The 25,406-nt window shown below is 49.8% G+C and overlaps 2 protein-coding genes and 1 long non-coding RNA gene across 3 annotated transcripts; all 3 read right to left on the bottom strand.

Moving 5' to 3' along the window:
- Positions 1-592: 592 nt before the first annotated feature.
- Positions 593-13,620, bottom strand: ESYT1 (extended synaptotagmin-like protein 1). Its single transcript, XM_012651214.1, has 31 exons — positions 13,062-13,620; positions 11,509-11,550; positions 11,184-11,318; positions 10,992-11,065; positions 10,787-10,859; positions 10,539-10,628; positions 10,300-10,355; positions 9,762-9,885; positions 9,497-9,673; positions 9,289-9,371; positions 8,948-8,996; positions 8,728-8,814; positions 8,535-8,627; positions 8,232-8,303; positions 7,985-8,071; positions 7,136-7,285; positions 6,658-6,813; positions 6,360-6,536; positions 6,120-6,202; positions 5,943-5,991; positions 5,747-5,836; positions 5,522-5,617; positions 5,164-5,235; positions 4,767-4,853; positions 2,820-2,960; positions 2,515-2,669; positions 2,310-2,408; positions 2,095-2,226; positions 1,918-2,023; positions 1,659-1,708; positions 593-1,469 (listed from the first exon to the last, which is right to left on the bottom strand). The coding sequence occupies exons 1-31, from the start codon at positions 13,449-13,451 to the stop codon at positions 1,430-1,432; spliced, it is 3,315 nt and encodes a 1,104-aa protein (XP_012506668.1). The 5' UTR covers positions 13,452-13,620; the 3' UTR covers positions 593-1,429.
- A 5,096-nt stretch (positions 13,621-18,716) lies between these two features.
- ZC3H10 (zinc finger CCCH-type containing 10) lies at positions 18,717-22,182 on the bottom strand. Its single transcript, XM_012651227.1, has 2 exons — positions 22,122-22,182; positions 18,717-20,718 (listed from the first exon to the last, which is right to left on the bottom strand). The coding sequence occupies exon 2, from the start codon at positions 20,661-20,663 to the stop codon at positions 19,365-19,367; it is 1,299 nt and encodes a 432-aa protein (XP_012506681.1). The 5' UTR covers positions 20,664-20,718; positions 22,122-22,182; the 3' UTR covers positions 18,717-19,364.
- Positions 22,183-23,506: 1,324 nt separating this feature from the next.
- LOC105815929 lies at positions 23,507-24,684 on the bottom strand. The gene is made up of 4 exons (XR_001137769.1): positions 24,612-24,684; positions 24,473-24,497; positions 24,082-24,104; positions 23,507-23,811 (listed from the first exon to the last, which is right to left on the bottom strand). It is a non-coding gene; the product is annotated as an uncharacterized LOC105815929 (long non-coding RNA).
- Positions 24,685-25,406: the final 722 nt, after the last annotated feature.

Raw genomic sequence — 25,406 nt, 5'->3', positions numbered from 1 at the left:
CCCGCCTTGGCCTCCCAGAGTGCTAGGATTACAGGTGTGTGCCACTTCGCCCGGCCCTGTTTTCATTGTTAACTCTTCATCCATCTCACTCTCCTTTCACGTGGCAGTTAGAACAGATGGAGCACAGCTTCTATAGTTTGTGTTCCAGGAAAACTCCTGCAAGGAGCAGAGTTCAAAATGAGCAGATCCAAATGGGTATAAACTATTTCTCGGTTAGCTGCCTGTCAAATGGGCCTGAAGCCTTTTGGAAATAGCTGAGCAGGCCCTGATGGCACTGAGACACTAGGAGCCTGTGCTGTGGCACACACCTTCCAGGTTTAGGGATCCTCCCCCAGAAAGCCCACAGTGGTGAGCAGAGAAGTGAGATGGGTAACAGACTCTGCCCGGAACTGAGCCTCACTCACCTGAAACTGAACGCAGCTACTTCACACAGGCCCCTTGACCATCCTCAACATTCTTGGTGGCTGCAACCTCAGTAGGTTTTGACCATCAATTAAACTGACATGACTCATGAATTGAGTAAAGGCTTTTGACAGAATAAACATCTGATGGATATCTTGGCTTCCCTATCTTTAAGGAAAAGAGCCACAGCTGGTTTGAGTATAATGTTTAATATAAGATACAGTGGATTGGCCAAGTTGGTGCAAAACTAAGAGTACCAGATTCAGTTCTAGTCAGTGAGTTAACAGCCTAGGCACTTGGACAAAAAATTAGCCCCGCTCTCCTGGGTCCTCCAAGGCCCTCTGCACATCACCAGCTATGGGCTCCAAGATTGATATCCCATTACTTGGAGGCTTGGGTAGAATTCAAGTGTCCCCAGCTCCCAGAGTGAATCAAGAGGCTGGCCCCAGCCATCATAGCAGATATAATTTTCAGGACAGGCTTGAGGCAAGTGGGGACAGAACCGGACATTGGGGCACAGGCTGCTGTACACGTGCTACATGCAGTAGTCCAAGAGGCTCACAGCTTGAGAGGTTAGCCTACGCACCTTCCCACCCACATGGTTATCCTCCCTGACTGCTCATGGTAGGGAGGAAGGTGACCATGCAGTTCAAGAAAACAGATCCTTCCAAAAGCTGTGTTTGGCATAATCTAATGCCACTGATAGCGCTGCCAGTGGCCAGGCACAGGTACTGAAGGCCCTGAGGAGTTGGGAGGAAGGGAGAATGACGTGCAGGCAGAGCAGGAAGCAGCCGGCTCAGGTCCCTGCCCCAGGAGCCCAGAAGGATAAAGGCCGTGCAGTAAAGGGAACATGTGGTCCTTCTCTTTGGTCAGGCAAAGGCCCTAGTATGGGCCTAGAAGGTGAAAGGGCTGAAAGGTGCAGGCTCTGCCCTCAGACCCTAGCTTTAGGCTCAGCACACGGAGGCGGTGACACAGTGAGAGGCAAGGCAAGACAACACAGTAGAGTCAGGCTGGGAATTGCTGGCTCCTAGGAGCTGCCCTTGTCCTTGTCATCCATTAGGTCATACCTGTGGAAACAAGGAGAGAGGGCTTAGGTAGAAAGATGACTCTTTGGCCTCTTATAAACGAGACACAATCCAAGGGCTCCTACACATCATAGAATCAGTGGTTCTCAGCTCAGATTGTGTCCTTTTTCCTTTCCTATGATTGGGATTTCTCTTACTTAAACATCCAGACCCACCGACCCAGACACTCACCACTGGGCGGCACCCTGGGAAAGGTCTATCTCAGCGAGGTCCAAGTGCACCTGTGTTGGAGAATGGTAGGGGGCAAGATGTTATTTTGATATGACCCTGTCTGTCTCCTCATCACACACTCCTGATCCCAAACCACAGCATAGGCAATAGAGTCAACTCTAAAATATCACCTGGGGGGTTTCCTTCCTAACAGGGACTACAGCCTTGGTACCAGCAGCTTCCAACTCTTACCTCTGCCCTGCACATTCTGCCCTCCTACCTTGCCCAGCAGCTCACGCTCTCTTGACATGAAGGAGGAATTAGATTTGACAGAGACATCCAGCTTTCGCCTGAGGGCCTCATCCAGGGGCAGATCCCACTCAAACCTGGGGAAGACTGGGTGTTAGGGGTCCTTCCCAAGGCTGCCATCTCTCCACCTGAATGCCCACTGACTGACCGTTCATTGAATTCAGGACTTAGGGTCCTCTTCTTCTGTGAGGTCTTCCTCTTGGTGCCTCTGTTCTTGTCTGGCAGTAGCAACAGTGACACATAGGTGTCCGGGGGATCCCGTCCACTTTGTCGAAGGGCCCTGCAACAGGAGGATATTGGTGATAAGGTAACCCGAGGCAAGGGACAGAAGGAAGCTGGAGGACAGGAGGGATGGGGACTCACCGGCAGCTGTGAACGATGCTGACCAGCTTTCGTTCTTCGCTGAAGTACCATACAGTCAGTTTCACCTGGCCCAGAGGCCCAGCTGGAACCTCAAGGGGACTGTGGAGAGATGGCAGCAGGTTTGGGAGAAGGTAGAGCCTAGCGCACCTGTGCCTCAAACTTCATATTCCTGTCTGTGCCTTGTCTCTCTGTCCCAGCCCTTTACCTGTCAACGTGTGTTAGGCGCTGCCGGAGCTCTGGGGCTGAGGAGGTAATGGGAGGGGGCGCCCCCCAGACCTCTGGTTCTTCACTCAGAGACGAGGAGCTGTGGCTATAGCTGTGGCTGTGAGCTTCCACTCCTGAGTGCTGGGACACCAGGATCTAGGGGCAAGAAAACTGTGAGCTGGGCAGAGTTCTCCTAGCACCCTGGCTCTAAGACATGACCCTCCATTCTCATCCTTTGGCTGTTACCCCAGCCAGGAGGCGCTCCTCCCCTCCCTCTCAGCCTGCCCACCGTGTCCTGGCACTCACCCCGAGCTGTGCTCTCAGCAGCACCTGCCCTTGACCATTGTTGAGCGTAAACCAGTGGTCCAAACAGAGCTGGTCAGCTGTGAGGAGCTCCGAGAGGGGCAGGGCTAACGAGCCTAGTGCACCAGTCCCCTCACCCCGAACCTGTGGGGCAACAGAACTGTGATCAAGGCACACACATGGATAAATGAGCTAATCCTGGTATTCAGGGTCCAAACGCTTGGACTCTTGGGTAGTTTTGGTGAGAGATTCCCCTTTGAGAAGGGCAAGGAAGTCATGGTAACAGTTGCTGGTCCCTCTTTCCTTCCTTCCTTAACCAGAGTAGACCACACTAAACTTCCTAAATCTTCCTAAAATTTTCAAAAATTACTTCCTAAACTTTCAAAAATTATACTAGTAATACCTGTACAAAGTACAGAACAGTCAAAATGGAATTAAATGTAAATGTTTCCTGCTTATTCTACCCCCATTGCCATATTCCAAATATAACAGCCTTTAAGCCCCTTCTGTTTTCTTTGTTCTAGTGTCATTTTAAGGAATATGCCTATATTTCTATTTCATGATTTACCAACTTTAGATAGTATCTACCAATTGTGTGCTAAGAAAGATGAGGAATTGAGCTTATTTATACCTCTTCTCTACCTCTGCTAGTGTTAACAGCTACATTATTTTAAATTCTATTAGTTTCTATTTTAATTTGTGTAATCCTCTACATACTGTTCTATCAACTTTAGAAGGAACTTTTTTTTTTCTTTTTTGTTTTTTGTTTCTTAAAGACTTGGTATGTTGTCTAGATCCTTCTGCCTCAGCTTCCTATAGGCACCACCCAGCTTAGAAACACTTTTCTTTCCTTTTTTTTTTTTTTTTTTTTTGAGACAGGGTCTTGCTCTATTGCCCAAGCTATAGTGCAGTGGTGTCATCATAGCTCACTGCAGCCTCCAACTCCTGAGCTCAAGTGATCCTCCTTCCTCAGCCTCTGGAGTTGCTGGGAGTATAGGTACATACCACCATGCCTGGCTAATTATTTTATTTTTTCTAGAGACAGGGTTTCGCTATTACCCAGGCGGGTCTTGAACTCCTGGCCTCAAGTGATCCTCCTGTCTCAGTCTCCCAAAGTGGCCTAAGCCACCTCACCCAGCCTAGAAGCAATTTCTTGACTCTTCCCTCCAGAAGAGGAAATCAGCCTTCCTATATTACTTTCCGTCTAGCCTCTCCAACAAGAGCACATGGTGCTCCAACAAGAGGGAGAGGGAAAAACACCATATGGGCAATAGATTTACCTTCTGGATGTCTCCCCTTGGATGTCCCTCAGAGATCTCAAATTCAAAAGTTCCCTCTCTGTGCACTCCCTGTGTCGGCAATGGCACCCTCACCCATCCTGTGCCAAAAACCCTGGGGTTATCTAGGCCATTCCTTGTTCCTCCTCCCCCTCCATGTCAGAACCACCTCCAAGTCCTATCGGGCCTTTGTCATTTCTTGCTTAGATTCCCCTAATAGTCCCTCCACTGACCTCCCTGCCTCCTGGCTGGTCCTTCCGGTCCACTCCTGACCTTGCCATCGGCATGATCTTGCTAAAATGCAAATCTGGGTCTATTACCTTCCTTCCTGCCTCTCTAATCTATAAGAAATGTGCCTTCATTCCTTTCTCAGCCTAGAGTTTTCCTGCCCTTCTCTTCTTGGGCCAAGCCTATCTACTCTTAAGCTCAGGGTCATCTAACATGCCTTTCTTTCTACCTTCTCCTTTCCCCAGCCTGTTAGAACCCCTCTTTTTTTCTCCATAGTGCCTTTTTTCTCAGTTATTATTCTGAAAGTATTCTCTAATTATTTTTCTCTCAAAACAGTGTGAGCTACATAAATGTCAGAACTTGATCTTTTATCTTGAATGCCCTGTGCCTGGCTCAGTGCCTAGCCCAGAACCTGCTAGATATTTGAAGAGTGAGTTTATAGTACCTGCAACTCCAGGCTCTCAGCATGTGGTTTTCTGATGAGAAAGGAGGCGCTCTTGTCCCAGACAGGGGCTGAAGTTTGGGAAATAGTCTGGTGGAGATGAGGTGTTATGATCAGTGGTTTATACTCTCTCCTCTACTGCTTTCATCCCTCTCATTCTTCTCCTGACCCTCCCCCAGAGATGCGGTCTCGCTCTATCACCCAGACTGGTGTTGAACTCCTGGCCTCAAGCGATCCTCCTGCTTCAGCCTCCCGAGTGGCGTGGATTGTAGGCATGAGCCACCGTGCCCAGCATCCCTCCTATTCTTAACCCTGCAGTATTTGTTAATACCTTGGTTTTTTGTTTATTTGTTTTTTGGGTTTTTTTTTTTTTAGCCTCCTACCACTCCCACAGCAATACCTTAGTTTTATGAGAAGTATCTCCCACAGTGAGAGTAGCGTAAGGGTTGGGAGGCTTGGTGCCTTTTCGGAGCTAGAAAGAGAATATTCATTCAGAATGTGAAAGAGAAATTGAATGTAGACCTAGTTAGGCAGATCCCACCCCCGCCCCCCAAATTATATTCACAGCCAGCAGCCATGTCTCCATTATTACTTGACAGCCACTATCTTCCTGGCCTTGAACAGATAATTCTTCCCACCCAGCATCACCCTCAGAAAGAGAGGGGCCATTTACTATTCCAAAGACATCAGGAGCATTCAAACCTGCGGGAGGTGAAAGCAGAGCCAGGGAGTTTTGGGGCATGGGGGGCAGATCTCACCGGCAGGTCCTCTGCCCGCTCCAGGTAGACAGACAGCAGGGCTGCTGCCAGTTCTGCACTCTTCTGAGTCTGGATCAAACTGTTCACCTGCAGCACCTGGGGGAGCACACGGTGGGCTAAGCTGTGGCAACTGACACCCTGGGGCCTGGCATGTGCCCTGAAAGCTGGAGAGAGCTCACCCTGCCCCATCTTGGGTTCCTTCCTTCTTCTAGTCTCCTTCCTTACCTCCTCTAACTCAGCAGCAGTGGGACGGGGGGTCAGACGCTCCAGGCGCAAGTGCAGGCGGCCAGATGGGACATCTTCGAGGGTCAGCCACTGTGGAAGTAAGCAGGCGAAGACTTGGAGATGTGGGGACAGGAGAACTATGAGAATGAAGCTTGGGCAAGATCAGGAGGATTACTGATTCTAATCCAATGCTCACCTCATCAAGGAAGCCACTGTTTAAGACTGTGGTGAGACTCACTTTACACCTGTAGAGGAGAAAGATTTAGATAAGAGGTAGATGGTCAGAATTCAGTCTCTCTCTCTCCCTCTGAGGTCAGACTCCAGGCCTACAGACGCCTAGCCTGTCTGCCCACCTGGACTCCCACCCTCTCACCTGCCCAGAAAGTCATCCTTGTCCAAGTCCTTGTCAAAGACTTCAACCTCTAGCTCTTGGCCCGGAATTGATGTGACAATCACCTAGTGGGAAAAAATAATGCAGACAAAGGGGATTCTCTCCTTTTCCTCTCCAGATGACTGGACACCCAACTGGACCCCAAAGGTTTCTGGACCACTCTCAGAGCTGGGGGGAATAATGGGGCAGAACTGGGAGGCATCCTAGACACTCAATTCTGACCTCAAAAACTTCATTCCAGCGGGGATTGAGATCTTCCCGAACAACATGGCTCCGGAAGCTTCGTCCTGCCAACTTTAGTTTGACATAGGGGTCTGACTTGCCCTTCACCAATCCCCCTAAGAAACGGTCTTTGGCAATCAGGTCCTGGGCCTCTAGTACATGGATCCGAAGGACATTCTGCAACAGGGACAGATGGGGCGCCAGATGGCAGTCAAAGGGAGGGAGACCCGTCTGCACCAGCCCTGTGCACACTTAGGGTGGGCAAACAGGTCCTCGTCCTTTCCAGATAAAGACTTACCTCAGTCCCAAAGTGGCTGTCAGGAGTAGTGTGACAGGGTCGGGGTGGTGCATCCACACTGCTGCCCACCTGGGGGCTCTCACTGTCCAGGTCCCCAGCACCAGGAGTACCAGGCACAGTGGGGAAGCATATTTCTGATGAATCCAAGTACAAGATCTGGGAAGGGTATCAAAGGGTATTGAATCAAAGAAGTACAACTAGTCACCAGCAGGCAAAGTGTGGGGGGTTGGGGGACAGAGTAGGGACTCGGACCAGGTTCCTGCCTTGGCTGGGCTCATCTCTAGAAGGTTCCCTCCACACCCTCTCCAACTCACACACCATTCCTTCCACCAGTCAGATCGACAGTTTTGTGTGCCTGCTCAGTGCTTCGACATACGCTAGCTCATTTAATCTTAGATGGCTCCCCACTTCCTTACTCTTAATAGCAAGGAATCTACAAGCCTTTCCCCTGCCCCTCAGCACTTCCCCCATTTCCTACCCTCATGACCAGTTTCATGTAGAGCCTGGAGTTTGGGCCAGAGCTGCTGAGCTGGAACCACTGGTCCAGGGTGAGTTCAGGGGCAGTCAGCAGGCGAGACAGAGGCAGGGTCAGGGCTCCTAAAGTCAGGGCCCTGGAGTCATCCTTCACCTGTAGGCACAGGAGGAGGGAATACAGGGAAGGGATTAGGGAAACAGGAGGCACACTGGGGAAAGTTACAACATGGCTCCAGCTTCACTCCTCTTTGTACCAGTCATAAACCTTCTGCTCTACTCGGGGCCATCTTTTTAGTCTTCTGTCCCCTCCTTGTTCCCTTCCACCTTTGTTCATTCTGTTCCCACTGCTTAGAAAGTTCTCATTTTCCTCCCTCAGCCTATTTAATTCCTATCCATCCTTCAAAACCCAATTAAAAACTCTACTTGCTTTATAAAATCTCTCCAGTTACTCCAGCCTCTGTACCTTTCTCTGGCCATCCTCAGTAGTACACTATGGGTATTTTACTCCTACTAGTTCTTATGCAATTGTTCTTCAATGATTTTACATATGTGTGTCTTGTCTATGAAACTAGCCAGTAAGCTCTGTGAAGGAAGATACCTTTGAAATGCTAGGTGTTAACAATTTTATTGAGGCATAATTTACATACCATAAAATCACTCACTTTAAGTATGTAATTCCCAATTATACAAATAATGCTCCAGAGATAGGTGGGGAACAGTAAAGACATTGGCAGAGGCAGGCAATCCGGGTAGATGGATTAAATATAGGGATCAAAGGAAGAGAGAAGAAATGGTGCAGATCTGAGACAACAGAACAGAGTATTCAGGAGGGATGAATAGGTGATTATCTCACTTGTACATCAAGCTCCTGGCTTCGAGGGTCTTGCAGGAAGAACCGAAAAGCTACCTCCCATACTGGGCAGTTGGTGCTGTAGACAGCCTGGAGATGTGGAGGATGGGATTAAGGGTATACACAATAGCACCTTCCCCTTTCTCCAAAAAACCCTTGCATTTACAGGTGTTCTAAAGGGAGACTTTATCCCAAGAACAGTCCTCTCCCCTTGACATAACACCTCTCCCAGTGATGTCCTAGCCCTCACCTTGCTCTCCTGAGTCACATCCTGAATTGACAGTTGTACCATGGGGTTGGGTTCCTTGTTCCCCTTCTTCAGCTGCAGGGGATAGAATTCAGAGGTCACCATTTTGGGGACTTTGTTTTTGTTTTGGTGAAGGAAGCTGGGATCTCATCAGAATCTTTTCCCTGAGGTGGATATGATCTCTTCCTTGGAACTCTTGCTGCTTCTGGAGCAAAGCAGGCTGGGGGGCATTTGTACCCAGCAAGGGAGCAAGGGAAGGTGGGGAATGCTTCATTCAGGGCTCCCTGCTCACCCAGCCAAACTCACAGGAAGATCTTGGGCCCGATCCAGGTAGACAACTAAGATGGCAGCTGATGGTGGCTCCGGTCGAGAAGAGACTCCCTGATTCCACTGTAGAACCTGGGGTGGGTAGTGGTAGTCAGACCTTGGTCCCCCCAGCCTACTATACTTCTAGCTCCCTACTTTCCCCTACCAGCTTTCTATTTCCCATGTGGCTTACCTGCTCCAGTTTTTCTGCATCTGGCAAAAGCGACAGCCATTCTAGCCTCAAGTGAACTTGGCCTTGCCCACCTTGTAGAGGGAACCACTAGAAGGAGAGGTAGAAGAAAGTGAGCTGTAGTAGAGATCAGATACCTCCCCAATCACTTCCCCACCAATGTAGCAACTATTGTCTGCCCATAGGGTGAGACCACCCCCATCTTCCCCTTCTCCCAACTTACATCATCCAGTACTGCAGCCTGTAAGACCTTCCCCACATCCAGCTTCATTCTGAGGGGAGGAGTGGGGAGAGGGTGGTGAGAGAGAGAGAAGGAGAGTGTTATAATTATTAGCATGTTAGTGGCCTTCCACTCACCCACCCAGAAATGACTGGCAGATCTCAGACTCCCTTTTCCTTATATTCAGGAGATATTTAGTGTGTGCATAAGTGCATGCATGGTAGGGGTCGGGGGTGGGGAGGTTAGGAAGGAAAATGATACATGATTCCCAGGCCCACAAAACAACTGTAATTACCTCCAGGCCTTCAGTAGCATTAGTCTATAGAATCCCAACACAGTCTCACCTGCCCAGAAAGTCATCTTTGTCTGGATCCTTGTCAAACACCTCCACTTCAATCTCTTGCCCTGGAACCTCGTGTACCATCACCTGGAGAACACAGAGGGATAAGGGTCTCATGGGCTGCAGCTGTGAGGATTATCCAAGCAGTGTCTTCTCTCGAAACCTCCTGGGCCTCCCACATCTCCTGCAGCCAGGCTCTTTAGCTCTCCCACCTCGTAAGTTTCCCTCCACTGGGGGTTGAGTTCCTCATCGATGACACGACTGCAGAATGTCTGGGTGCCCAGGCGCACAAGTGCATAGGGGTCTGACTTGCCCTCAATCAGGCCCTTCACATATTTGTCCTTGGAACTCAGCCCTTGAGCAGCCAGCAGGTGAATACGAATAATGCCCTGGGGGAAGGAATCAAGATGGCGAGAAACTAAGGACCCAGCACAGGGTTCCTGAGAGAAGATCCATGCAATGAGGGAGAGGCCATACCCTGGGCAGAGGGGACCGCAATTGAGCCACATCTTGAAGGTTAGGCACGAGGGGCACCAATAATCGGTTGGGTAACACTAGGAAGGCGGCAATGGAGTCCATGATCATGGTGTCAGAGAGTGAGCTGAATGGGGGAGTAGAAAAGGAAGGTGTATGGGCCCAACTTCCAATTCCCCTCAGCCCCAACTATGCTTCCCACAGCCAAGAGAGACCTAAAGCTTAAGGAAGTCCTTTCTCGAAAATCCTTTTTGCTACTCTTCTCCCCTAACTCCCCACCTACTGCTCTCTCTCTTCATCAGTGCCATCCCCAGCTTCCTCTTTTGCAGTTTTCAGCCCTCTCCATTCCCTACCAAAAATGCACACTCCTCCCGTAGAAGAAAAACCACTGTATAAAACTTTTCAGGGGTATTTGTCTTATCTCCCCAGCTAAAGTCGAGGCTCCTGGAGGGCACAGGCTGCATCTTTTATAGTTTTGTGTCCCTTAAGCCCCCAACCCAGGGCTGGATCACCTAGCAGGTACACAGTAAATCCTTGATACCTAAGTCCTGGGATATCCAGCAGGTTAGTCATCCCTGTCCAGTTGATGTCCAGCGTCTGAAAGGAAAGAGTGGAGGGGTCAGGACAGATCCTATGGGGCATGGTCACACCCATCCCAGTTGCCAGACCCTTCAGCTCTCTTGTCAATTCACTTGTCTTTCTCGATAGCCGGCTACCCTCATCCTCCCAGTCCTTTCTGTTACCCCTGCTTCCCCATCCCCCTGCAACATTTTCCCTTACCGGGCGTCGGATAAAGAACATCGACACAGCCCCCACGATAGGAAGGTCCCCAATAAGTGGCTCAAGAATCACCCGCAAGACGCCGTGTAACTGGGGCAAGAAAAGAAGATCAAAGCTTTTCCCCAGAAAAAGCCCTCTAACCTCCCAGGCTTCCCTACCCTTGGTTTTCCCAACCTCCCACTTCCCCAAATCCCATGTAACTTAGGGGAAAGACTCCCTGCTGTGTGGGCCCCTGACATCTGCCCCACCTGCATGCCCTTGACTCCTGCTTTGCAAAAATATTTCTTCACTTCCACATCAATTTGCACATCACCTACATAGCTGGGGGTTGGTGAAGAGAGAGAATAAAGGGGTTATTACTAGGTAAATGTCGAGGTTGGGGGGAGTAAAGTAGCCAAGAATGACCAGGACACTGGAGAGGAGGCAGGAAGAGTGGTGAGTGGCACTCACTACCTGATGTTCAAGTCCAGCAAGATCTGCTCTTTTCTCTGACCAGGGTGAACCTTGACTCCTATGATGCGCAATGGCTGGGGAGAGATGAATTCTTGAGAGAGGGGAGGAAAGAGGAGGAGGACCTCATACCCTCTGGGCCACCCATCCTCCCTATCCCATTTTCCACTGTTACTTTCTCTCCTACACACATACCTTTTCACCCAGTTCCACTCGTGTAAATGTAAATGTCTGCAGATGGGTGTTGGATCCCCGAACAGCTGGGGCCACAGTTTCTGCCAGAAGCTTCTCCATATACTGGCCCAGGAAGGGCCAGACCTGGGCCACAATCTGGGAGGAAAGGGAGGTGGTCATAGGAGAGCCTGATCTTCATTCTAAAGGCAAGTTCCTTCAGAACCTTCCCCTCAGGAGAGCACTGGGGGACCAGGCTGTGGGGAGAGTTGAAGTGTGGCAGGGACCAGCAAGAGGAATCCCCATTCTCCCCTCATGAAGAATAAAAATCAGGACAATCAATCCTCACCTTATTTAGCCATTCAGCCTTCTCCACATCTGGGAAGCTGACCTGGAGGTGAGGAAGGCAGAGATAGTGATGAGCGTACCCTCCCCCTGCGGTTTCCTAACAAGGCTAACAAGGTGTGGGCGGGATCCTTGTAGAGGAGAGGAAGTGTGTAAACGTGACAGGAACTCCTGACACCTGGTAGGGAGGGCTGGGATGTCCAGAGGTTTCATTCCTCACAGAGTTTGGGGGCTGAGGTTTCTCTATTAAGGGGAGCTTACAGGGTGTAGGCCACACAAAGTTGCTTTGTGGCTAGCTCAGAGATGTGAAATGACAGCTGCTGGGGAGAGAGGAGGAGGGAGGAGAAGGGCACATTCTTTCTGGAGGGGGAGGTCCAGTCAAATCTGGAGTTCAGGGCAATCCTGGGGTTTAAAAAGTCCTTCCCCTCTCCCCTCATTCTGGGGCCTCTATAAGCAAAAAGGTGGAGAGGGAAGCAAATCCTTGAGTCAGGGAGGGACCAGAAGAACTAATTAGGTCCTGGCTTTGTGTTTGTTCTTTCTTTCTCTCTTTCTTTCTGTGTGACTCCTTTTATGGGAAAGAAGGACACCTGTGCTTAGCACTGTGGGGTAGGAAGATTAGTTTCCATGCGAGGAGCAGCAGGCACACAGACAGTTGCTGCCTGGGCTACAGATCTCCTAGGACCATTTCACCCCCTTTCTCCTCCCCAGTCCAGGGCCTGGGAAGCATGGCTGTGTCTGCTTAGTGTCAATTTTAACTCCCCTCTTTTGCCATTCTCCCCTGGACTGGCGCCTCTGCTGGGAGGGGCCGGGTAACGGGCTCTGCCTCAGCGCCGCGGGGTGCAGAAATAAGGGTCTCAGCCCCAACGGAGCAAGCGCAGCCCACAGTCCGGAAAAGGGTGGGGCCGGCCAGGGGCGGGGGAGTGTGGGCAGCGGGCACTGCAGCAGCCGCACTCCCCTCCTCCCGCGACCCCGCCCTCCGTCCAGCAGCCGCCTCTGCTGCGCTGCAGCCCGGCTGCGGGAGACTGGAAAGCGACTGCCAGAGGGTCAGTCCTGGGGCTGAAGCTCAGCTGGAAAGTGCTCCTGGGGCTGGGTCCCAGCGGGAAAAGGGAGAACCTTATGGCCTTAAGTAGGTAAAAAGTCTTGAGGAGGAGAGGAAAGGCGAGGGAACCCTTTGAGCAGTAATGGGAACCTGGATGCCCAGAAGCAGCAACGGTGCGGACTGGCTGGCACCAGAAGCCAAGAAGGGCGTTCAGGATAGCCTGGCTGGGACGGAAAGCCTCAGCGGAGACGAGGGCCCCAGATGTTCTTACTGCTGTTGCCCAAGAGTAGAGGAAGAAGTCCTGATTCTGGGCGTGCAGAAAGGGTGGGGGGGAGAGTGGGTAATAGGTCCCAAGAGTGGCGCGTCCCAGCAGGCAGGCGGCTAGCGGGTCGAGAGGGGAAATTCTGAGGCCCCCGTCCCAAAGTGGGGAGCTGACTCTAGGGATAGGGAGGGAAAACCCCAGACTGAGGGGCTGGGAGGGGGCTGTGCTGCACTGAGGACCTACGGCGGTCACTCACCCAGGCAGGTAGCTCTTGATGGCTCATATAGAGAGTTTTCGCCGTGAGCCGCTCCTCGTCGTCCAGTAGCTGCCTCGCTACTCGAAGGCTCCGTTCTTTCTCCTCGCGGACCCGGCGCCAGCCCAGGTAGAGGGCTAGGCCGACGAGTACGAAACCCAGGCTGAGTCCCACTGCCCCGGCCAGGTACACCGGTACAAGCACCAACAACCGCCGCCCGAAAGAAGTCAGCACCGCTAGGGCCTCGCCCGCCGCTCCTGGGCCGGCAGGTTGGCCCCCAGAACCCCGGTCGGGTTTCGTGTGAGCTGCGGGGGGTTGGTCAGGGGGGTCGGAGTGGGCAGAGGGCTGGTCCATGGCGCTGGGGCTGGAGTCCTCTCCAGGAGGGCGCTCCATTGTGCCGCCTCTGAGGCGATCCGCCCGAACCCGAGACCAGCTGGAGGTTGCCTGGTCTTGCGTGCAGCTCCCCTAGGGAAACGGTGATCCCCAGGATGGGGGAGGGGACTTCAGGCCACGCCCACCCCTTCTGCCGGTTTGGGTTGGTCCGCGCCGCATAGACCAAGGTGGAGTTAAAAGGTTGAAACCCCTCCCCTCTTCCGCGGAGAAGGGAGTGGGGCTCGGAGAGGCTGGACCTCTCTGATTGGACCAGAGTGCCAAGAAGGGGGTCTGGGATGGCGGGAAAAGGAAGAAAGGGGCTCAGGGGCGGGATTTGATTGGTAATAAAGAGGAGAAGGCGTGGTGTACCAATTAAAGAGGAGAGGCCGGACCAAGAGCTCCCCCACGTGGGATTCGAGTGCCTGCGGTACGACGTCATGTAGAGCTGCACCGCCAATTTCTCGGTTTTGTAGAAAGCCCAAGTTGCAAAGTTGAGGGGTTGTGGAGGGTCAGGATTTCTTTCCACACATTTGGACGGTTTGGCAGGATTTGGTCTAGGATTCCTATATGTTCATTGGTCAATTTTCCCTAGTTTTCATACTCTAAGCACATTCCTTATCCTTCTTTTCTTGGTTACCCTTACAAAAGGAAAAGAAATTATCCTATTTGGAATGGAATTGTTTGAGAACCGACCCTGTCTATCCCGTCCCCAAACCCCTACCTCTTCCGTGCAGTGTAACGAATGACATTAGAGAAAACTGAAGAGTAAGGGAATCACATTTGAGATAAAATCCAGCCTTCAGAGAAGAAAAAAAGAGCGAATAGGAAGTGAAGTTTTATTTCTTTTTGGAAATCCCCAAGAGTTAGCTAGTCATCTCTACATAGAGGGTGTTTCTTTCTTTTTTTTTTTTATGAGTAACTCTCTTTGCTGGACATAGAGGATGGATTAAGACGAAATTGGCGCCAAAGGCAGGGGAGCCTCAACTGCAGAGGAAATTATTACATTTTCCAAGAATTTCCTGACCCTGAAGAACTTTGAGAACACTAAATTGAGGAATAAAGAGTGGTGAGATGATTCTGTTCGTCATTTGCCTGAGTTAGAAGAAAAGTTTGCAATACAGGCATAGAATCAATGCAGTTCTACATTGTACTGGGTAGGTTTAGGAAGGAAAAAATGCAGGGTGTACTGACGGCTATTGTTACTAGTTAACTAGTCTTAGAGGTGGAGTGTTGTCCAGAGAGGTAGGTGCTAGACTAATTGGAAGCTGAGGAAGAAAGGGTTGGTCATAAGCTGATTACCTTTTAATTCAGTATACCTGGGGTTTGTGGTGTTCTTTCTGATGCAGCAGAGGAACTAGGGTTGATTTTTGGGGAGAAACTACATCTGCAACTGATAAATTTTATCTGGCTCTGCAGGGCATAGATTTCATCAGGCTGTGTTTCATCAAAGCTGCTTAAAACCTGTCCCTGCTCAGCCTCCCTCCCTTAATCTTGTTTTCTCATTTCCCTTTCTGTACTTCCGTAGGGCTGGCAGTATCTAGACTGCTTCATTAAGTTTGCAGAACTGTCTAAGGAACAATTTTCTGTCTGCCTCTTTTATCCTCCATATTCCCAGAGGTGAGCAGGTAGAAAAGGGAAACAATGAACTTGGAGGAGAAATGAGTGATCTGCTCACCACCTGATGAAGCAGAACTACAGCAGGAAAATGGATGAACCTCCTTTAGAGAGAAACTTCTCTCTCTATAAACTGAAATCTGCCAAGCACTGAGGTAGGGGAGGGGGTTCCTAAGGCTAGAGGAATGCAGAGGGTGACCTATGGAGGTTCCTTCCCAAACTTTTCCATTCCTCACCTCATCCAGGTCATCAGATCCTCCTATTTCAGATGTTATGGGGGCTGGGGTGGGGAGGTGGTTACAAAACTTCATCCTCAGGAAAGTCTCGTCCCAGCTGAAGCCCAGGAGCCACACATCAGCAGCTGCAATGCAGTTACCAGCACAAGTAAACAGGGTGGGTCCCGCCCATTGACAATTCTGCTGTCCAGGTGCCACCTGGTGGTGATAAGCAGTAAGTGGGCAACAGGAAGGGATGGCCGTTGGTTATAGAAGTGTCTTACAGAGGGGAGCCTAAGTGAAGAGAGAGAATACCTAGACTTCCTGGACTTACAATCTGCATTTATATGTAAACTATCATTGCCTCTTAGGGAAGACAGAGGGTTGTATATGGTACTCTGGTCCCAGCCTACTCACAAGGACAGAAGGGGCAACAGGATTTGAGGAAATTTCTTCTGTATTATTTATTCCTCGAAGTTTACTACCAAGTAGTGGTCCCATCCTTGCATGGGTCTATCATTAAAACTTTCTTATGCCAAGTCTGAAGTCACATTGCCTGAATAGGTTCCTGACCCCAGTCCTTACTAGTTGTAGAACCCTGGGCAGGTTACTTTTTTTTTTTTTTCTGTAGCTCACACCTGACATGGAAGAGCAGGTTACTTTTTAAGCCTGCTTTCTCCTCTGCAAAATAATAGTACCCATTGTGTCAATGAGATGTTGCATGTAAAGTGCCTAGCACAGTGCGTTGGCTTATATTAAGCACTCATTAAATGTTAGCTATTCTAGAACTCTTTTTATTTCCTGTGCAGCAAACAGAACCTTCTTCCATTGGGCAGCTCTTCAAATATCTGAAGACATCTGTTTGGTTTCCCTTCAGCCTTCTCTTGCCAGTTCTTTTTCAGCTACCCCACTGGCTTGTCAATGGCCCTCTTTAAATAATTACATTTAGAAGAACACACAATACTTACGAGTGGCTCCAGTTAGGCATAATATAGTAGAACTGTTATATTTACAACCCATGACTAAGGTTCTACTATCCTTATGGAGCTTCTAGAAAGGTGCCTGGAACATAACAGCTCTTAATAAATATTTATAAATTGACATATTGATGACTAAGATTTTAATTTTTTTATAGCCAATTGGGAGTCCCAGGTTGTTTTCTTCTGAGTTATTTATTTATTTATTTATTTTTTGAGACACTCTGTTTGCCCGGGCTAGAGTGCCATAGCGTCAGCCTAGCTCACAGCAACCTCAAACTCCTGGGCTCAAGTGATCCTACTGCCTCAGCCTCCTGAGTAGCTGGGACTACAGGCATGCGTCACCATGCCCAGCTAATTTTTTATATATTTTTTTAGTAGAGACGGGGTCTCGCTCTTGCTCAGGCTGGTCTCGAACTCCTGAGCTCAAATGATCCGCCCGCCTCGGCCTCCCAGAGAGCTAGGATTACAGGCGTGAGCCACCGTGCCCGGCCTCATCTGAATTATTTCTAATGTAGATGTTTACATTGTTCCTCGAATTCAAGGCTTTATCCCTAAGCAATTTTTTAAGGGAGAGTGCTGCAGTGTTTTAGTCAATTCAAGTTACACTTTGAATATTACTTAGCACTTCCTGTGTTACTGTTGATTAATGGGCTTTTTATATTTTTATCCAAGTTGGGTTTTTTCCGTTTTTCATAAAACATAGCCTTTGGTCTTATCACTGGACACTAGAGATTTCTCTAACATGAATGCACTAATCAACATTCCACCAAATGCTACTATTAATTGACCCATAATTTTTTTCTTATCTGCAATGACTCAGCAGGTGCAAGAGAGGAAAGCAGTTCCTGATATCTGGGAACTGGCCTGACACAGGCTTCAGAGTTGTTAGGGCTGTGACCTGGTGCTCACAGACAGCCAATGAGTTCTTCTGTTGGACACAAACAATCTCACAAAACATTAGCATGAGACGAGGTCACTCAGTGACTGTGATGAAGTGAGACAAAAACAAGATCACTTCACAATTTTGTTTAAGCACAGAACAAGGTCAGTGTGCAAACCACAAAACAGCAAACATCCCTTTTCCCAGCTAATGAGTGACTTCATCACCATTTGCAACTTTAGCTTCACTCTAGTCTGCCGTCCTTCTAGGTAAGATTAAGATACCCAATCATAGAATTATCCCTGCTTCCCTTACCAGCACTAATCCAACAGAACACCCACTTTCTTAAACCTTCCCCCAAATCACTTAACCAATGTCTAAGTCCTCTGAGTCCTTTCTAACACCCTCCTGCTGAGACACACCATGATTCCAAATGGTGTGCTCTCTCCCTGGCTGCGATGGCATTTAAACCCAACTTGTTCAATTGGTGGTCTTTAGTGGGAATGAATTAATTCAAGACATATGATGTTTATAGTTTCCCAAATCTACCTCTTTAGAGATACTTGGCAAGAAGGAAATATAGTCAGCATTTGACTGAGAATTCATGTTGGTATCTATGATTACATTCTTCTCTAAATATTCATAAACCATCTCTTTTAATAATCTAGAATTGTGTCAGAAAACCAACCTTAAATTTATCAGTGTGGTTTCTAAAATCCACAAACAGTATTTGCCCACTTTTAGTTTTTAGGTCTTTTTTTTTTTTAAAATGACCGGCTTTGACCTAGCCTACCATCTCTAATCCCAGGTGTAACCTGAGTGATTAACCAGACAAGAGAGCAAGAGGTAGCAGGAGATACAATGGGGAGAACACAACCCAGGATCACTTTCTCTACCCCCAAATCCACTGGCCCATTAGACCAGACACCTGAGTTGTTTTCCCTACATCAGCCGTGAGCTGAGGAGGAACTGAGGTTTGGCTGTTGGGGCCCCTGGCCTTATTGACCTTTAAGTAGACTTAAAATCTCTGGTCCTATGTGGAAACAGAGGGAATAAAGGGATGAACCCTGAGGCATATGTCCCCAGAAGAACTCCCTTTTCCCAGCACCTCCCAAACCTTTAAACCTTAAGGAATTGCCTACTGAGGAAGGGCTGGGTAGGAGGGACATTAACTGCCATCAGCCACTCAGAGAGGCAACTTCCACCTGCCCTGCTCTGTTTGAATAAAGGAAGATCTGTCAACTATATAACATCCCGTCCCCATTTCTAAGCAAATATACCCTCCATAATACCTGCCCCCCTAAAATGACCCTAAGAGCCCTGGTTACTAAGGCAACCTGGGAATAACACATACAGAGATCAGAAACAGATGGGGTTATTTTTAAACTAGACTAGGTGGCTCCAATGCTTTTACCCCACAAAGCACCTTCCCCAAAGCCCCATTTGGTCTTGTTCTAGATCCCTACCCTTCTCCATTGGCCTCTACCCAATTTACCCAAGCTACTGAGGATGGGGTCTTTATCCCATTTTGGTATGACATCTACTTACTGCTCCCATCTTCCACACAGAATATCTAAGCAAGTTCTCACTGCCTCTATTTGTTAAAAATAATTGTTCTTTTATTTCTTTGGAAAGTAGTGGGCCCTGCCCTACGGATTTCCAGGCCAAGCTAGGGTAATGACTGCTTCCCTAGTCTTTGGGCTGGAGTACTATGGTCCCGGCCTTTCCAGGGCGCAGGAGCAGTTTCTGTATTGTCCAGCCCAAGCAACTGGGCCCCAAATTGTCTGAAGGCTCCTATCAGGCCTTCTCTCCTGGCCACCCACTTCCCAATCTTTCCTGGCTCTCCCTCTGGGCAGGGTATTTTTTTCTTCCAAAACCAGGGCTGGAACCTGTGCTGTGTAGAACAGAGGACAAGACCCCAGGGATGTCCCCAACTATGTCCTCTACACAGCCCCTCAGTCAGTCCTTCCTCTCTGCTGGCTTCAGTCTGCACTCCTATGCAAACCCCCATTGTGAGGCTTGAAAGAAGATGGACAAGAGGACCCTCATAAAAGGGAGGTGAGTGAAAACACACCAGCCCAAACCCTCCTCAGGACATGCTCCTTAGAAGCATACTCCTTATAGTCTCTTGTCCTAGTTCTTGAGGGAGCCCTTCAGAAAGGGCCTGGGAGGGCTAGGCAAGTAGGTAAGGGCCCCACAACCCCAGCCCTGAGAGGCTATACCAGGGGGGTGTCCATTAGCCCCATCAGTGTGGCATGGCTGTGATGCGCATGCTCTGGGAAGCAATAGGGTAAGTCACCATGGGAGTGGTAGTGTGGCTCATTGTGATTCCTGCCAAGGGTTGGGCCATCGATACAGCCACAGGAGCCACAGGAGCCACAGATACAGCCACAGGAGCCATGGAGACAGGTGGGGGTGCCATTCCCTGGGCAATTGTTTGAGCCAGAGCAGCTGACAGTGGTGCGATCTCTGGGTTCAAATGTGGGGGTGGAGCAGTAGGAGGTGCAGCATTAGCTGGAGGAGCAGCTGGAGCTCCAGCAGGGGCCACCAGTTCTTGCTGGGACACAGGACGAGGCTGTAGAGCCTGGCTGCTAAGAGTAGTATGAGTCTGGGCAATGCCATGGTTAAAAGTCGCCACAGTGCCCACGGTGGGGGCCAGAGTCTGCTCAGTCGCTGGTGCAGTGGAGCTCAGGGTCATGACCTTGGCCTGATTGCGGAATTGAGCATTTTGTTCCAGCAGTACCTCATTGGTGGCTAGCAGGTTGCTGACCTGTTTCTTTAGCTCCTCGACTCGCTTCCTGAGCATGGCATTCTCCTCCTCTAGCAGTCTACACTCTACCCCTCGGGGTGGAGCCAAGCTATATTCATATGATTCAAAATGGGGACCATCGGGGGGACAGCATCCACCTCGCCGGCGCTTGGGGCCTGGCTCGTGGTCTTCAAAGCCCCTATCAGGAAGGTCATAGATATCATAGAGATCGTGACGTCGTCCTGGGGGGACTGAGCCTGTAGAGCCCCCACCACCAGTGCCTCCTCCACCCCGAGCATCGAACTCAAAATCCCGTTGCAGGTGACGGAACTTGCACTTGGCTCCTCTCTGACAGTCACCCTTGAGGAAGTCACGGCAGATAGGCACCTCCTCTTTGCCATTTGGTAGGTCAGCTGGTGAAAGGCCCAGGCCAGCTGCCACTTTCTGCCTCAGCCGAGGGGGAAGCTCTCCTGTCTTCTTATAGCCATCCTCGTCTTCCTTGGAGCCATGGATGAAACGGCAGTTTGGGCGGCTACACTCCTTGTTCTGGAAGTCATGGCAGAAGATGAACTCATTTTTGCTCACCCCCAAGTTGGAGACCTCACTCATGTCTGGGTGGCGGTATCGACAACGCTTGCCTCGCTTGCACACATTCCTCAAGAAGTCTCTACAGATGGCATCTGAGCTGGCCCCGCCACTGCCTGCTGCTGCCCCACTGGCTTCCTCACTGCCACCACCTCCAGGGCCTCCACTGCTGTTCCCAGTGCCGTTGGCATAGTTGTCCCGGTCAGGCATCCTGGTTTCCCCCAACTCAGGGCTTTCTTCCTTTTCTTGCCACTCTTGGTGACCACTAAAAAAGAGAACTGTGTCAAACAGAAGTCTTCCAGAGATATCCCACTCTTACTGACCATAGGGCAGGCAGCCCAGAGGGGCAATGGCTTTGGAAATGGAGAATCTAAGGGATAAAAATTCTGGCTGAAATGGCTGACACATCAGAAGTCCTGCCCGGGCTCCTCTGCACCTGGTCTAGATCAGAATGATTCACACTTGCCTGGCTAACACAGGAGGGGGGGAGTTGGGGTGAAGCAACCTCATCTCACTAATGATGATAGGCCAAGGAGAGGGGAGGGAGAGAATAGTGTTGGATTTTATCTTCCCTTCTGAGCTGACCTTATTAAAGTTGTGCAAATGAAATTAAAACTGCTATCAGCATCTGAACAGGCTGGGAGGAAACTGGGAATAGTGTCCAAGATGGGTGCTTAGCTACTAGGGCTGTGGATGATGGGACACTGGTAAAAAAACTTCTCGTAACTCCTCTTCCGTGGAATCTTAGGTGAAGGTTCTGTACATCTCAGATCTCTAGAACCCAAGAAATCCAGGGTGAAGAGACAGAGGGCAGTACCTAAACCTGTTATTTTTTAGTATTCTCTCCCTGTCCATCACTGCTCTCAACCCCAAGGAAGTCAGCCTCCTCCATTTCAGAGGAGTTCTAAGCTGGAATCTCTACTTCTAGACCCCCCCAGGACAAAATCATCTGTGGTAAGGTCAGGTGGGAAGGAGTTAATTTCACGGAACAAGTGACCTTTCTTTCCCCATTCCCCACCCTCTTTCTACCTTCCCATGTGAAGATCCCACTGACATCAAACCACACCATTCCTCACCCTATAAAGATTCTCTTTATTTATAGACTCCATAAAAGCTTTTTAAGTCTCCTATTTCCCAACAGAGCTCTGGAATGTCAGTCTACTGCCCTGCTTCTAGCCCTCCCCTCTCTCCACCCCAATAAGACTGGGAGTCCCTACTACCACGTGTCTGACCTCCCAAGCCTTTCCTAGGCAGTGTTCAGGCTCCCCCTGCTGTTAAAACAGGGAAACTTCACATTGTTTCCCTCTGAGCGAGCATGAGGGAATCTTTACTTATTTCTTTGGCTTTGACCTACCCAACCACACTTCATTGCCTTGACTTTGCCTTCAGATCTCCCCTAAAATAAACTGACCAAACCAGAGGCTAGAGTTACATGGAAATCTTTAAAAGAGGGTAGTGTTCCTCTAAAAGGAGATAATCCCAGAATAACAGAAAAGACAAGGGACAGAAGTGGTAAAAGAGGACATACAAACTTTTACTAAAAGGGAAATGAACAGGTGAAAAATAAATGCTATCAATCCAAGCCTGACCCATGTTGCATGTCCCACAAGACGCAGATAACTCATATGATATTCCTCCCCACCCAACTTTCCCAGAATTTATTGATACCTGAGGTAGCTCAGGTGAAGTCCGGGGCTCCTGTGGGTCTCCACCTCCACATCACTGCTGGGTTCTGAACAGGAAGAAAAATAGAGACTTGGGTGGGAGAAGGAGTAAGAGTGGAGGACTATGGGGTGGTTGTCACAAGAATGAAGTCTGACAAAACAGCAAAGCTCTGGGAACTTCAGGATTTCCTTAGGGTTCAAACTGAACTTCTCCACCTGTCAAAGGGAGAAGTCGCCAGTAAGAAGAGTAAGAGAAAACTAACTTAGAGGGGCTGGGAGGATGGGTTGGAAAACAAGCCTTGAGTGAACAAAGGGTGAGGGGCACCCTGCCTCAAGTCGTGGGGGTCAGAGCCTGGCCGAGGGTTGGAGTTAGGAGCGCCGAATGGAGAGCCTTACAAGGGCAGCGACTGACAGTACAGTGGGATGGCAGATTAGACTTGGGGGCGGTGATTATGACGCTTCCCAACACCCTAGAGTGTGCGGGAAAAGTCCTAGGAGTTTCCCTGCAGCACGTCTTCTAGCTTGGCAGGTTCTGTGTATTGCGGCCGGCGCTCAGCCATGAAGCAGGTAAACTGAACACTAAGGGAGCACGACGTGAAGAGGGGGACGGGGTGGGGGTGTCCAGGTGACATCAAGCTGAGGGGACCGGCAGGGCTGTGACGTCACGGAGCTGGCGTTTGCTCGCGAAGAGGGGTCAGTGAGAAAAACGGGCTCAGCCCGAGGATGTGAGAAAGAGCCAGCTTGGTTCTGGGGGGCCTTGTGTGGCCCGGCCGAGCCTAGGCGCTGGGCCGGCCCCGACTCCTCCCCTCCGGGCGCGGCCTCCACCTAAGTCTCCCGCCTCCCTCACCTGCCGCCGCCGCCGTAGTTGCTGCTGCCGCCTGCCGGTCCTCTAGCTTCGACAAAGAGCCGCCCACCCTATCCTTCTTCCGCTTCCTGCGGAAGTGACGATCTAGCTACCAGACCCGGAACCACACGCTTTGGTGTGCGAGGAATTTGTGGGACAGGACGCAAGTACCCAGCAAGCTTTGCGTGTCACCATGGTAACCCGACCCGAAAGCACGGCAAAGAACCCTAAATTAACCCGCAATGTAGGCCTCCGGGAAAGTAGGGGCTGAACCACCATTTGCCCCTACTTGGCCGCCAACTTCGAAACCTGCCTCCAGATGTACACTACACCCTTTACAGCTCTAGCCAAATTGTGGACCACACGACACAACCCAGGCTGTTACCAACACAGTTTTCTTGACATCCTCCATAGCACCAGCAATGACAGGGAACTAGCTGTATTGATAGATAACAGGATCCCCACCAAACAGAACCGTAAAAAAACACATAGTATACAAGAAGATTTGATTCTTCAGCTGAAACAGCAGATGATTTATTGTACACTTGTTACACTCGGCCACAATTCAGAACAGAACTAGTCCAGTATGTCAAGTCCAGGGAAAAGGACCAGTAGGGACTGTTTTGGTACGAGCAAGATGGTCTCTCAGAGGTGGCCTTGGCGATCGGATGGCGGTGAAGTTCTAGATCCACTGAGAGGCAAGTTCTAGACAGTAGCATGCAGTCCAACAACTTGTATCAGCGTCCCCGGACTCTGGCATTCCATGTTTCTGATCTTGTGGCCTTCACGTGTGCACAAGCAAGCGGTTTACTTGGACCTCTGCCTCATCTTTCTTCTTTTGCGCTTCAGCCTGAAAAGCAGACACGAGAATACAACCCCTGCCTTCAAGCCAGAGTTGTTTCCCCCCACCCCCCTTCAATCAAACGTGCACAGAATACAGGGGGTGGCAAAATGAACAAGCACCACGGTTCCATTGCCCTGTATTCAATGCCCGGTTCTGGCAAGGCAATCCTCTCAAAACGCTTTTCTCCTAAAGTGCTTTTAGAATTCCAAACGAAATGTTCTCAAGTTTTGACCAAGGCGCACTCCACTTCTTTGGGCTGGGAAAATCTCAACATACCTGCGCATTCGCTTCTTCCTCCACTAGCAACCGATCATGAAGGAAAGAATTAAAAAGAAAGATTAGTCTTACCAGGCTTGGGGGGGGGATATCAAGCGCATCATTTACCAAATAGGTTCTCAGTACGAAGAACTGAGCATTTGGTCGCAGCATTTGCATCAGTAATTTGAACACCCTCCCTCAACATAAAACTCTTAATTTCACCCTTTTTTTCTACCCCATCCTCTTTTCCCCACAGCACTTGAAGACTACCACCTCTGCTTTCTCCCCATATTATCCTTCCTCCCCCACTAGCTGTGAGGCACCCTAGAGAAGCCGGCGGTTCAGGTTTATGGCAGACTTCCCTTGCTTGGGTCTCCCTCTACCTCCCAAGCTACTAGAGACCGCTCACCTTGGCTCTCATGGCGCGGAGGTTTCTACAGGAAAAGAGAAAAAGGATACAGTTAGTTTGCTGTAACGATGGTAAGTGCAGAGGTCAGATGTTAATGGATTGTACGCGGAATTCCAGCCCAGCCAGCACTAACACTCACCCACAAAGATGGCGCTAAGGCCGAGAGAAAGCCAAAGTCCCGCCTACGGCTTTTTAATAGCGCGCTCCGTGTCGTCACTTCCGCTGTCCTGCCTATTCGCCCTACCCCCAGGGGCGGGGCCGCCCGATGGGAGTTAACAATGGCTTTCGGCTCCTCTGAGATAGCAGGTAAGTGATTGAGTTAGGAATTCTCTTGGAAAAGAAAGTATTTTCTATTGAATTATCAATCTTTCCACCCCCCCTATTATTATGAAGACATCGTATTATTTCAAGCTGAGCACCTATTTTCAATATTGAACCGAGAGGTGCAGACCCGAAAAGGATAGTGAGTTCCGCCTCGCTTCTCATTGCTTCTTGGGAGTTGCAGTTTCCTGCCGAGTCCTCCATTTTACTTTGGATAGGTGCGGACTGAACAAAAATTACCAATTGGTTTTCGTGATTTGCCTTATTTTCTAAAATAAATAAAAAGGAGATTCGATTTTGGAATTTCTGAAGGTCCTAAGATTCCAGAACATAGGAAGATGTAAAGTGGGGAGTCGGTAGTGCTTCTATGCTATAAAAAGAGACCCTCTCATAAGATAGAGCAACTCTTTTCCCCTATAACTCCGGGAATGCAGTGGCTGACGACGGTTTTTCCCTACAACGCTTGACGCAGAATGTCACTTCAGATTGCTGGCCACATTGCATCGTTTGTTCAAAAAATACTTAAGTGGGCCGGGCGCGGTGGCTCACGCCTGTAATCCTAGCACTCTGGGAGGCCGAGGCGGGCGGATTGTTTGAGCTCAGGAGTTCGAAA

Source organism: Propithecus coquereli, unplaced genomic scaffold (genome assembly GCF_000956105.1).
Source record: "Propithecus coquereli isolate 6110/MARCELLA unplaced genomic scaffold, Pcoq_1.0 Scaffold111, whole genome shotgun sequence".
NCBI lineage: Eukaryota > Metazoa > Chordata > Mammalia > Primates > Indriidae > Propithecus > Propithecus coquereli.
This window is presented reverse-complemented; position numbering and strand designations above follow the sequence as displayed.